The following is a 14,708-nucleotide window of genomic DNA, read 5'->3' as shown; positions in this document are numbered from 1 at the left end:
TAGCAAAGTGCTTGGAAATACTAGAGATTCCACCTAATGTTAGTTTCTATTCCATAACGTAGGTACCTATTTGTAGGTAGCAAATTCTTGGGATACTGGGTAGGAGAGTGAATGTCCAAAACCTTTCATGCTCCTTCTCCATGTATGAAACACTTCAGGTGACTCTGTGAGTCACTGGAGAAGTGTGACTTTTCTTCCTACAATTGCTCTCATTCTTTCCAGGGAAATTAATTTTTAAAAAAAACTCAATACATTTGCTTCTGGTATCAAAGCTACTATCAGAACATTTATGTATCTCTCCTCCCACCTTCCCTCCACCCCATACACACACAACTTCTTTGTGGCTTCTCAAATAGGCTTCTCGAATATTTAGGTTTTCATCTTGACTGATTTGTTTGGTCAGATCAAATGTAAATAGAGAGGGAAGCAGACATATAGAAGAAGAGATGGAAGAGACGTTTTGCTTTTCTGAAGGTGTGAGTATTATTACCAAATTTTTTAAACAATTAGGACTCTACCCACATGTAGGTTTGCTCAACTAGTGGGCCTGCAGAATCTTCTTGTCTCTAAGACAAATTATTACTTTTCCTAGATAGATGTTTTGATGAATGAGCAATGGTTGGTGGTAAAAGAGTCAAACCAACCTTCCAGGGAAATCCCAAGACCTATTTCTCCTTCTTTGTATTACTCTCATATACCCTTATTCTTGCTTCTCTTGTTGCTTGACTCACTCACATCTATCTCAGTCTTACACACATTCACACACACACACACAGCACATATACACACACAGTTATATGGAGTCACTCCTGAAAAACATGAGGTGACCTAGATCATGTGCCAAGGGTATAACCAAGTTAGAATGCTGGGAGTGATGGTATAAGTAGAAGGGAAGATAATCTCTTGTTTCTGCGGATGTCTTCCTTGGATTCTTTCTGCCTATACTTTTTTGTAAGGCTACCTGGGGCTCCCCCTCATCCTTAGGTGGCTCAGTGGTAGAGAATCCATCTGTCAATGCAGGAGATGCAGGTTTGATACTTGGGTTGGGAAGATCCCCTGCAGTAGGAAATGGCAACCCATTCCAGTACTTTTGCCTGGGAAATTCCATGGATAGAGGAGCCTGGTGGGCTACAGTCCATGGGGTGGCAAAGAGTTGGACAAGCCTCAGTGCACAATTCAGGAGAATCTACAAGCAGACAGTAGAGGTCACTGTTTAGGGCCTAGGAAGAAACCTTTTATTTCCACTAGGTACTCTCCTCTTGATGAAAGTGAAAGAGGAGAGTGAAAAAGTTGGCTTAAAGCTCAACATTGAGAAAACTAAAATCATGGCATCTGGTCCCATCACTTCATGGCAAATAGACGGGGAAACTGAAAACAGTGGCTGACTTTATTTTTTTGGGCTCCAAAATCACTGCAGATGGTGACTACAGCCATGAAATTAAAAGACACTTACTCCTTGGAAGGAAAGTTATGACCAACTTAGATAACATATTAAGAAGCAGAGACATTACTTTGCCAACAAAGGTCCATCTGATCAAGGCTATGGTTTTTCCAGTGGTCATGTATGGATGTGAGAGTTGGACTATAAAGAAAGCTGAGCACTGAAGAATTGATGCTTTTGAACTGTGGTGTTGGAGAAGACTCTTGAGAGTCCCTTGGACTGCAAGGAGATCTAACCAGTCCATCCTAAAGGAGATCAGTCCTGGGTGTTCATTGGAAGGACTAATGCTGAAGCTGAAACTCCAATACTTTGACCACCTCTTGTGAAGAGTTGACTCATTAGAAAAGACCCTGATGCTGGGAGGGATTGGGAGAAAGAGGAGAAAGGGGTGACAGAGGATGAGATGACTGGATGGCATCACCGACTCGATGGACATGAGTTTGAGTAATCTCTGGGAGTTGGTGATAGACAGGGAGACCTGGTGTGCTGCGGTTCATGCGGTCACAAAGAGTCGGACATGACTGAGCGACTGAACTGAACTAACTGACTGATTCTCCTCTTTTGGTTTGCATTCCAAGTTTCTTTTTCCATTGAATGGCAAGATTTTCAGAACTGCAATTGTGTTATAGGTTTAAGAAAAAAGGGCAAGATGCTCTTTTTCTCTGTTGGGGGTAACAGAGGAGTATGAGTATGTGACTAGTATTTTTGCCACAAGCTTCTCTACCATAAAAATCTTTGCCACATACATTTCTGCTGCAAACATTTTAACACATGACTAATTGGTGATAAGGTAATTTTGCTGTGAAAGATAAAATAATTAGTTGACAGTTTGGTCTGACACTTTGGTTTCAATTGGTTGAAATGAGTCAGATTTTCTTTCAGTTAGTCCATTTATTGATGGCTTTGTTGAGCTGACAGATGACAATGATTTGTCCCAAGAGTTGGGTTCTTATTTTGAAACATGCTACATTGAAGAAAGAAGAGGTTGAGTCTCAAAGGCTCAGAGGTGAACCTACATTTCCCATAGGATGTTGGAATGTCTATGAACAGACATGTGGTTAGATGCCAAGAACAAAAAACAGGGAAGAGGTTTTTATGACACAATATAAAGCTCAGTTACAAATATGCATTCTAATACTCAGAAACCAATGCCTCTCTTAATGAAGGAAGAAATTTTTACAAGAAAAAAGAGAAAAATTTCCGTGCTGAATGAGGAGGTGAATCAACAAGTAAAAAACTTATACTATGATTGAAAATCTTCAAAGACAAGCGCTTTAGTACCACCCACAAAATAAAATCCTTTTTTTTTTTTTTTTGAGGGAATAGGATTGACATGAATTTACACACATTTTAAATTTATTTAAATTGCATTTCTCAAGAAAGTCTTTTAAATTTTGTTACCAAATTTTCAAGTTTCATAATCACCTTTTCAGTGTCCTGCTTTTATTTTTCATTATCTTATTTTTTATGAAAAAAAAAATTGCCTCATGGCCAGTTAGTTACACAACAAAGATATCTTGGCAAAGATGCTTATAGCAAAAGTACCTAGAACCAGGGGACTATGTCTTACAGCTTATCTCACTGGAGCTGGGGAGCATTTACAGGGGATTGGCCCTAGAGTTTTTTGTGTATAGTTTTTTGCCTTGAGCATTCTCTCTGATTATCCCTTCTCATGAACTTGTGTATATATAACTCTGAGCAGGTGTCTTTGTAAAGAAAGCTGCTAATGATGCCAGATAGGGTCTTTCTAGATGTGTGTCTCTAGCAGAGTAGGTGTGGCCGTATCTAGATTGCATAGCATGTTTGAGGGTAGACATGACCTAGTATGGGCCAAGAGAAGAGTGAGGTTGTTTGAACCTTGGGGCACATCGATTATGCCCTGCACAGGTCCCTTCAGAAGTCTGCCAACCTCAATCACACCTCCTCAAACACAGGACTTCAGGAATTTTTAATACAGTATAACTCCGTTTTTTTTGTTTTTTTGTTTTTTTTTTTTAAAGAAAATCTATGTAAAGTGCTGAAAGTAGGAAAGAGCTAAGATCTAGAGAAATGTAGCTCCTCTGTTTCTGTCCCTAAGTGCTCCTGCTTAGTTTTCTGGCCCTTTCTAACTGGATTCCTTCTTTTGTATACCTCTGGCCTCTCCATTCCTTATAATAATTACGAGAGTTTTAAGTGTTAACTTCCAAAGGCAAACACTTACTAGGTCATTTAGCTGCTTCTTATCTGTCTCTAAACAATGGACTTCCACTTCGGTTCCCACATCAGTTTGGGACATTGCCTATATATTCTTGCTTGATGAATCAGTACAAAGGCCATATTCACTTTTTTTTGTTTCCTTTTGGCATATAAATATTTTCTCTTTACCCCTTTTGAGACTAAATACTCATCTGTACCCCAAATTATCTATTTTTGATAATCATCTTTGTACTCTTTATTTACCTGGGGCTATTGTGTTTGGAGGGTTTTCTCAAATGCCTGACAAGTCTCAGTTGTCTAGTCATATTTAAGAATGTGACACCACTGGTGGGGTTTTGTATGTGAGCAAGGCTTGTCAACTGGTCGACTTGGCTTTAGAGTAGCTGAATGGGGACGCTGAAGTATGTCTAAACAACAGAACCAAGGTGATTTTCTCAGGGAATTTGCAATTGTTTTGAGAAATAAGTCCTCACATTTTGTCTACTGATGGACTCATTTCCCTGGAATAGTGTATGTGTACAATTTATGTGTACAATACACCTCCTTCTGTATGAGGTGAGTCTTTTCAGCGAGTTAGCACATCTTCAAGTTTCCTCTGCCTCCCACCCTTAATTGTTACTTGGGTTTCTATAGCTTCAGACTCTCCAGGGTCCATAGGGCAAACTACCTCCCTTTTCAGCCATCCTCCATCCTGATGTTCACATGCCCCTGTCTTTCAGCTTCTCCTGCCAGACTTTATCAGTTACCATCTTCTATCTATTCTGTCATCCAGAAGTTTGCTGACCTCACTAGCACATTGAGATCCCTTTACTAATTCGCTTTGGTGCTGTAGCTTTATACACTTAACGCATTTTATTACTATCATTTTGTGGAGGGAGTGGAGACAGACATGTGGACAAGCTGTTAGCTTCGACTGGAAATCTTTCACCTGTCTTTTGAATGCTGATATGCCAAAGGAACAAATCTAGGAAAAATCTCTGTTGATGAGATAAGATGACATGTTTAGCTCACATGTCTTCACCTGTTTGAAAATAGTTTAATCGAAAGGACAAATATTCTTTGAGTGGAGCCATTTCTTCACCCTGATGGGCACACAGGTCATGTAAAAGGAATACCATTTAAAAATATATTTCTGATAGAAAACAAATGAAAGAATTGTTCAATAGGACAAGGGCCTCTGAGAGTCTGGAAGACACAGGCTATGGTAATTTATGAAGAAAATAGTTTTTATCCAGTGAATGGCCAGAACCTGAGAACAGAATGGGTAGTTATATTTAGTTAGAGAATGGCAGAACAAATCTTCCTTTATTATTTACACTGTGTCAGATATAGATATACACAGACCTTGCCTATGGGAAGTTTAGCTTCTAATTTGTTAATATTTTTGCCCATTGTATGTATTTGTCCCCTCACCTCCATTAATTTCACTGACTTAATTATCTTTAAAAATTGTGACCTTCCTGTGCCTCAGAGATGGCTCTGATGGTAAACAATCTGCCTGCAACATGGGAGACCTGGGTTCAATTCCTAGATGGGGAAGATCCCCTGGAGAAGGGAATGGCAACCCACTCCAGTATTCTTGCCTGAAGAATTCTGTGGACAGAGGCTATCATCCATGGGGTCGCAAAGAGCTGGATATGACTGAGCGACTAAAATAATAAAATAATAATGATTATCTTTAGAAAACATTACTTAAAGAGAATGTTAACTTAGTAAAGGTTTGTTTACAAGACTGAGATAAGCTGGATGAGGCTACTTTAGTTCCCACCATCTGGAAAATGCTGGTTTGCTTCCACCTGGTGGCATTCAGCAAACACTGCAGAACGAAGGAACGCAATACTGCAGAAGCGCAGTCTTTAGGAGCAGGGGGCTAAGGAGCAGTCCCTGTGACTTACAGATCCCTTGACTTTCCTGGCTGCAAAGCTTAGCACTCTGCTGATCACCACCATGGCTTCCTCCTGCATGTACGAACTATCTTCATTCATCCATACAACCATTTCCTGTTGAAAACACAAGAACCATCCTAGAACCGTGGTGTTTCTATTTCCACAAGTTCCTATCTTCTGCTCAGATCATCACCTTTACCAAGTCAAGATTCCCCATGATCTCCCAATGATTTCACACCTATTCTATATGTATTTAAAAAGTATGACAATGAGCTTGTACACCACTGTCTATAAATAAAGTATAGTACTTCATCTGCCATAGTAGCTACACTTGGGTTTTATTTTATTTAATCCTATCCAACATGCATTTACTAATATCCCACTATTAACAATCACTTTGCCAGACATCTTGAAAAGTTCAGCATGGATTATTAGGATTACCATGATTATCATGAATTATCATGGACAACAGGATTATCATCAAATGCTTCTCCTCTTCTTAAAGGGCATGTTAATTCTCTGTTAAATCATAGGATCTGATTTTCAGTTTTGAAAAAGAATCAAAATGTTATCTGATCCTGAAATGTCATTTTATTCTAGAATTCCCTATGCAAATTCACAATACAGATATTTTCTGTCTCATGGTATAGAGTATATTCCTGGAGGTAGCTCAGTGAGAAAGTTCTTGTTAATTTTGATTCATTGCTAAACTTGGTCTGTCTTGCTGTGTTCTGCCCTTTTGTTCTAAATCCTCAGGTACAAGGACATAGATATAACCTTGGGAAAGGAATAAGACTGCATGTGCCTCACATGTTAACCACCATTAGTAGACCTCTTAAAACTGATTGTTGGAGTCCTTAGTATTTATGCCAATGGTTGGCTAAATCTCTTCCATTTCACTTTCTCCCATTGTGTAAAAATGTTCTGAAGTTTATTTCCTAGGAATGAACAGTCTTTAAATCTCAGCCTCTTCCTTCTCCAGGAATGAGGTTCAGCTCTTTTTGAGGATCAGGGGAGTTTCTAGATGTGGTAGATTTAAGAATAAGGTGGTCAAGTAACAGACTCCCAACTTATAGTAGCGCTTCCACTAATTAGATGCCTACATATTATTGCTCCTCTCTCAGCTTCCATTTCCTTATGTGCAAAATGGGAGAAATAATTTTAACTTTCTCATAGGATTATTTTAAGGATTAAACTAAATAACCCATTTATTAAGTATTCAGCTTAGTGCCTGACATAGAGTAAATGCTCAATAAACAGCATAGGGTGGTTGAAAGAGTATACATGGGAGTGTTAGTGAAAGTGTTAGTCACTCTGTTGTGTCCAACTCTTTGCAACCCCATGAACTGTAGCCCTTTATGCTCCTCTGTCAATAGAATTCTCCAGGCAAGAATACTAGAGTGGATAGCCATTCCCTCCTCCAGGGGATCTTCCTGACCCAGGGATCAAACCTGCATCTCCTGTATTGCAGGCAGCCTCTTCAACATCTGAACCACCAAGGAAGCCCTTGGCTTTAACTTTCACTTTCAATAACCACCTTAAAGTGCATGGAAAATGTATGGCTAAAATCAGGCACAAATTACATCTGTATATTTTATTATCTTTCACATTTCTCCTTATCTTCATAGATATCAATTCTACTTCTTTGCTTGAGTGTATTTTATGATTTGCAAAACCCATCAATCTAGTTTCTCAGTATTTCCAGACAGCTGCCTCCAGATGCTATCATGTTAAGAATAAAAAATTGAAAATCATAATATGTCCAGATAAGTCTCTGTCTCTGACTGGCACATTAAAAATATACTGGATATGAAAATTGGGATTATGAATGTTTATTAGAACTTCCTTGATACCATGGTATCCATGAAGATAGGATGCCCATGGAATTCCCTAGTCCCAGAGTTGTGAGGGAAGAATATGCATATAAACATTTTCAAAATATGGCTAACTGTTACATGGTCCTGAAGATGGTTTAGACCAATCATTGTATGTTCTGCTACCCTATATTGTGTTCACACTTCTGTTGCCACATAATACTTGGCTTCTTAAGTGTCTGTGGTTGCCATACTTACAAAATTGAATTCTTAAAATTCTGTCTCTGTGGTTCAAATAAAAGGAAGTGATTTCAATTGGGAGATGACACATTCTGAAAGGTAAAGAAAATCTTTCAGCCGCCAGATACTTGAAGGAGATGTAAGTATGGCAAATGATAAAAAGTAAAATATAGTATGGGTTTCCCTGGTGGCTGAGTGGTAGATAACCTGCCTGACAATGCAGGAGACACAAGTTCAGTCCCTAGGTTGAGAAGATCCCCTGGAGAAGGAAATGGCAACTCACTCCAGTATTCTTGCCTGGAAAAATCCCAAGGACAGAGGAGGCCAGAAGGTTACAGCCCATGGGTTTGCAAAAGAATTGGACATGGCTTAGGGACTAAAGAACAATAACAATATCATATACTCTTGAGCTCTATGACAAGAAAACAAAACCATCTATTTTCCCTTTACCTTTAAGATCTGCAGTTTGTAGACATCTTTAGACACTAAGATCAGAAGAGTGTCCTCAAATAAGTTTAAAACAGTTCGGTATAAACTCTGAAAAACAGGGAAGTTAGACAACCAGCCAGCCAGTAGCTATGCAATCCTGGGTCCTCAGTTTCCCCCATAAATTGAAGGTAAAAAAAAAAAAAAAAAAAAGCAGAAATGTAGCTATGGAGGTGAGACCTCATTCAATACAACGTGCCATGAATTGCTTTAATACCTTGTAGGACAAGTGACCTGTGTAGCAAGACTGAGAAATAAAAAACCATGGATGTTACTGATCTTACTACAGAAGTCTTCCTACCTGCACTTTTCTTGGCTCCTGTTTACATCTTTGAAGCACTTGCCAGTCAACTTGCTGGACTTGCTAAACAAATTAACCAAAATCTCTTCGCCCATTTGTTCCTATAAATTCTATACAATTCCTTACACCCTAGGGATTGTAGAGTTCACTGGGAGTCCAGGAAAAGAGATTAGTGCTGGAATATGCTATTTATCTATTTTATCTAAAAAGAGTGAAGAAGAAAACATAGATTACAACTTGTGGGCAGACATTCTGTGGGATTGCTGTGCATAAAGACGTCTCATCACGATTAAAGGAAGCAAAGTCTTACTTCTAGGTCTTCTTCGTCATCTTCATTTATCCTAATTTCCCTCACTTCATCAAGATTTGTGACAGCAAATGCCATTTTAAAGGATGACTTTATTATCTTCAGTTGAGTTTCAAACTGCAATGCGGGATCCACGAAGCTGACCAAAAAAAAAAAAAAGGTGTAATTATTAAATTAAGGAAAGAGCAGATGTAAGCTAAATTTAGTGGCCTTTTCTTAGTTTAAGAGACAGTATACTAGAACATGAGGCCCAACTTTTGGCTTTATATAATGTGTGAATTATAAATATTACTCTAAAATTATTATGGTGATTTAAATATAAAAGAATTATTTTTTGGTTAAAAAAAAAATAATTTGTACCCAGTTATTTAGAATTCAGAATTTATTTCTCCATAGACATAATACTTTACAGGGTGGTTATTTCCCAGCTAAGCTCATCAAGCCATGCTGAAATTTAGGTAGTTGAAATATATCACTGCCACATTTTATCTAATCAATAATACTGTGTTGCTCATATGTTAACACTTCTGATACTGAGATACATCTTCCAGTAGATGGCAAAAGAAACCTTCCCATCAACAGTTTAAAAGATGTGACACAACTATTTTTCCTTTGATAAGTGTGTTCTGGATAATGGTGCCTCCTGATTTTTTAAAGTACAAATAATTATTTTTTCTTTTACAAGATGGTAATATAGTTGGTAAAGGTAGAAAATCTTGTGCTGAACTCAGAATCATTTTCCTCTACTGGACAAGAAGATCTAAATATCTGCTATCCATTGTTTGAAATGGAATCTCCTGGAACATAGTAGATAATTTTTTAAATCTTAGGAAGATTGATTTGACTTATTCATGGACTCCAGTGGATTTTTAAACTCTGAACAAATAAAAGTGTGTTACCTATCAAAAAGTCCCAGTGGTTTTTTTCAGTGGTAGGATTCTAGGGATGTATGATTTGGTTTTGGAAAATGAAAAATTAATGTTTTGATAAAATAGAAAATTGTAATGTACTTTGAAATCATATTGCCAGTTCTAAAAATGCTAAAATGGTCCACATGATGAACAAGGATTAGGAAAGTAGCATGATGCTCCCCTGGTAGCCCAGCTGGTAAAGAATCCACCTGCAATGCAGGAGACTCCAGTCTGGTCCTGGGTTGGGAAGATTCCCTAGAGAAGGGATAGGCTACCCACTCCAGTATTCTTGGGCTTCCCTGGTGGTTCAGATGGTAAAGAATCCGCCTGTAATGTGAGAGACCAGGGTTCAGTCCCTGGGTTGGGAAGATCCCCTGGAGGAGGGCATAAAGACCCACTCTAGTACTCTTGGTTGGAGAATCCCCATGGACAGAGGAGCCTGGCGGGCTACAGTGCATGGGGTCACAGAGAGGGAGAGTCAGCTCGGTGACTGAGCACACAGCACACACGTGAAGCTCTGATGCCATTCACAACTGCTGATGGGCTAAGGATCTCCCCATTTCAAATGTGAAGAAGGTTAAGGGTCAGATATTGGTGATACTAAAGAGGAAAGCCAACAAAAATATATGGGTCAACAAAGGTAGTTATCAGCAAGTACACTTTTTTGGCCTATATGTAATTTGTTTTCAAAAGAGCAATTAAATTACTAGTGTGTTTTACAGCCAGAGACATCTTAGTCTTGAGAATTGCACTATAAAACTTTTTTTATATTCTAAGATATATAACAATATGGTATAGAAATAAATATGAGAAGAAACAATAAATAGCTCTCACAAATTACTGTATGCTTTTAAAAAATTTTTGAGGTAAATATTTGTTTCTGACATTGGAGTGAAGTGAGAATTAGTGGTAAACCAACTATATTAAAAATTTTTCTTGAAAATGTTTTATTTCTTCTCATTATAGAACAATAGGTATTATATAATATTAGTAAGTGAAATTTTTACAAGTATAATTTCAAGAATCACAATTGAATAAAGGAAAGTAGATGCCTCTTGATATAAGCATGGGAAAATTATATAAAACATGATCAGAAATAAATCAGGAGGGCTATATCAATATGCTGTATGATTAATTCAAATAAAAAAGTGTTAAGAGAGATATGTACAGTTCATATAAATTGATAAAAGTTATAGTTATTAACATAAAATTTCAAGCATATAGAAACAAAATTGAAAATTGTTGAATATTTATTAAAATATAATTTATAAAAAACTATTAAATTATTAAGAATTAAGGAGAAATAGAAGCACATAGGAGAAGATTAAGCATTCGGTTATTAGTAAGTGGTAGGTAAAAATTAGAAATCTGCAGATGATAATATCTTTAATTAATTAATAAGGAGATATAAATAAATTATGCTAAATCAGATAACAAGGGTTATCTTTTTAAATAATCATGGAATGCTGAAAAATATTTTGCATATAGTTAGCCATAGAAAGTTTCAAACTATAAAAGCATATACATTTCATTCTCTAATCACCATGAGAAATCTATTTTAAAAATTAGAAAATCTGAAGTATTTAAATATTATCAACATTTTTTTCTTATTTAAAATGAGACAAAAATAATAAACTATGCATATAACTTAAGATTTTGAAAGGGCTAAAAATACAACCAAAGAAATGAAGGGCATAAACAAAATATATACATTATTTAAAAAAATTATAAGGGGAAATAAGTATAATGGCAATTTTAAAGATTTAAAAGAGAAGTAAAAAGGGAGTAGAAACTAAATAATTAGAAAGACTAAATTTGTCAAAAAAAGAAGGAAGATATATGGGTTTAATTTTGCTATTATTTAGTTACTAAGTTGTGTCTGACTCTTTGTGACCCCATGGACTATAGCCCACCAGGTTCCTCTGTCCATGGGATTTGTCAGGCAAGAATACTGGGGTGGGTTGCCATTTCCTTCTCTAGGGGATCTTCTCAATCCAGGGATTGAACCCACATATCCTGCTTGGCAGGCAGGTTCTTTACCGCTGAGCAACCTGGGAAGTCCATGGGTTTAATAGTAACAAAATTCATTTATATTGTTAAATTATACAGGTATATATGAAGACATAACATGTGTAAATCTTTATATACCAACTAATACTTGGTCAAAATATGAAAAGCAAAATTTATAATAAATTTTTCAAAATAAAGGAAAACCATTATGTATGTGGGAGATTTTTTAACACATTTAGGTAGACCAAAAAATTAAAATATGAAGAAGGGGATTCTAATCTACAGTCTGCTTTTCCATGAACCCTGTAAAATAATATACTATGCCAAATCTTGTCTATATGTATCTTTGTATATATGCATGCATATCTTCCAGGTGACTAGGCTTTGACGAAACACTTATAGGTGCAGTTCTTCTGAAGAACAAATTGACGCTATCAAAATCTCTAAGACAATTCACCTCATTTGCATTACTTTGGGTTTAGGGGAAACATGCTAAAAGAGGATTTTTAAGAAGTCTAAGAGAAGTAAAAGAGATTTCCAACAGAAGCAGAGAAGGAAGGAAGAAGGATTAGGGTAGGAAGAGTCTTGGATTACAGCAAGTTCCAAGGAGGGTTCAGCCTGTCTGATGAGGTTCTCTCAAGCTGAAGTCACCCACTGGTACCCATTAGAGTTATTTGTCCTACCATGCTGGGTCATTGATGGGAGCAGCCCACAGGAAGTGAGGCCTCACAGAGCGTGTTGGCAAATCTACACAAGCAGCAGCTGTAGCTGTTGGCCAGTAAAGATCCTCCAGAGCAGGGCATTATTATGGTTGCCTATCATTTAAATCAGGACTTCCCTGGTGGCTCTATGGTAAAGAAATACACCTGCAATGTATGAGACTTGGGTTCAGTCTCTAGGTTGGGAAGATCCCTCGGAGAAGGAAATGGTAACCCATCCCAGTATTCTTCCCTGGGAAATACTATGGACAGAGGAGCCTGGTGGGCTATAGTCCATGGGGTGGTAAGAGAGTCAGACATGACTTAGCGATTAACACACACACATATACACACACATCACTTAAACCAGAAATCTCACTCTCAGAAGAGTATTTCAAAGAAGTTTTTCAGAACAGATACAATCTTTTATGTACAAGGATGATCATCACAGTATTGGTCAAATTTAGTTTAGAAAATGTCAAAATTTGGAAATATTCTGTTGCCATTAAAATGAAAATCTGATCTTACAGAAAAGTTAAAATTAAGACAAAGTAAAAATGAAAAGTAGTATAGTGGTTTATCTACCTGTTTATGTAATAAAGAAAGTTTTATAAACATCAGAAAGAATAGCTGCTGAATTAGGGTGGAGGAACCTGGAGTAACTTTTTACTTTTCACATTGTTGATATGTATCTATTACATTTTAAAGGTATTCAACCAGTCCAATAAGAGAGCATGAAAGCTTATTATACCTGGAGTTCAAGGCCAGGATCATGGCTTGATTACTTATCACACCTGAGTATGCGTCCCATAGGCTGGTAGCTGAATGCTCCTGCAAGTACCAGGAAAAAGAAAAGAATCAATGATGATATATCTGTGGGGCTCATAACACCATGTGTAATTCTGCCTTTTACAGAGACCAAAGAGGTCAAATTGGACTTGAAACATAAGTACAAACTTTTGTAGAAATGTTGAGGCCAGACAAATTGTAATTTAAAACCTATGCATGATACTAAATGCTGGCCTTCTGTAGCCAACCATAGTTGTCTATATAATTGGCATTTCCAGACAAAATTTTGTCAGGAATACTCTTTACCAGCTATTCTTGTATACACCACTGTTAAGTGCAATATACTGCTTGTGGAGTCTGTCTATGAAGATACCAGCAAGGTGGTTTATGTTAGGCCTTACTGAAGAATGTTCAAACTCATACTCCTATAGAATGAGAACCAGGTACAGGTCAACATATAGCTGTCTAATATAACTATTTAAACTTATATATGACATTCAGTGGGATCCCAAAAAGAATTTCCAGTTTTTATACAAGAAGTTGGAGAACCAGAGAAGGACTAATAGAACAGGATCTCTTTTCTTCTCTGCACATCACCCTTGTTTATGTAAGCCTCTGTTGCAACGTCACTTTTTTGTATCAGGCCCATTAGTACTGTTTATAGAAATTTTCAGTATTTCTGAAATAGCTCAGAGTTCTCTTTTAGGTGCATGTGTGTGTGTGTGTAGTCGCTCAGTCATGTCTGACTCTTTGCGACCCCATGGACTGCAGCCCACCAGGCTCTTCTCTCCATGGAATTTTCCAGGCAGGAATATTGGAGTGGGTTGCCAATTCATACTCCAGGGGATCTTGCCAAACCCAGGTATCAAACACACATCTCTTGACCACTGAGCCACCTGGGTAGCCCCTTTCTTTTAGGTACTGCCTTATAATAATGATTTTTCCAAGAGGGTTTTTTTCTGTCTAGTGCATAGGCAAATGACTGCCCCTGATTGCTTCTCACCTTAAAAGAGCCCTTCTCCATTTGATCAGTACTGCTCCATTGATTCCAGCAATGAGTGCCCTGTGGGATCTATGTTCTGCCTCTGTGGAGTGTAAGAGCAATCTTGAAGGATTGAACTATATTCCTGTCTGTTAAGTCCATGTTGTGGGGTGCATATTTGAATTTTGATAAATTTTTATGTTGAAATGCTAGCCCCCAAGTAATGATATTAGGAGGCAAGATCTTTTGGAGGTGATTAGGTTTGGATGAGGTCATGAGGGATAAGTCCTTTGAAGAATTAGAGCCTTTCTAAGAGAGGGCTTGCTTTCAAGTTATCTCTCTACCAAGTAAGGATACAAGGAAAGGATGGCTGTCTGAAAACCAGGAAGAGAAATCCCACCAGATACTGAATCTGCCATTTTTTGGTCTTGGACCTCACAGCATCCAGAATTGTGAGAAATAAATTTCAGTTGTTCAAACCATTCATTTTCCTGTTGTTGTTTAGTGCTTAGTCATGTCCAACTCTTTTGAGATCCCATGGACTGTAGCCCTCCAGGCTCCTCTGTCCATAGGATTTTCCTAGAATACTGGAGTGGGTGTAGAATACTGGAGTGGGTTGCTATTTCCTCCTGCAGGGGATCTTCCCG

General features: G+C 37.6%; 1 protein-coding gene across 1 annotated transcript in view; it reads right to left on the bottom strand.

Moving 5' to 3' along the window:
• Positions 1–14,708, bottom strand: part of MROH9 (maestro heat like repeat family member 9) — a 227,068-nt gene that overhangs the window by 57,803 nt on the left and 154,557 nt on the right. The window contains exons 2-5 of the mRNA XM_065936410.1: positions 13,042–13,121; positions 8,675–8,810; positions 8,028–8,114; positions 5,533–5,637 (exon numbers count right to left, since the gene is read on the bottom strand). Of these exons, the coding sequence (XP_065792482.1) occupies positions 5,533–5,637; positions 8,028–8,114; positions 8,675–8,810; positions 13,042–13,121 (408 nt within the window). The remainder of the gene's footprint in view (positions 1–5,532; positions 5,638–8,027; positions 8,115–8,674; positions 8,811–13,041; positions 13,122–14,708) is intronic.

Source organism: Muntiacus reevesi, chromosome 5, assembly GCF_963930625.1.
Source record: "Muntiacus reevesi chromosome 5, mMunRee1.1, whole genome shotgun sequence".
Taxonomy (NCBI): Eukaryota; Metazoa; Chordata; class Mammalia; order Artiodactyla; family Cervidae; genus Muntiacus; species Muntiacus reevesi.
Note: the sequence above shows the minus strand (reverse complement) of the source record. Positions and strands in the feature narration are given on the sequence as shown.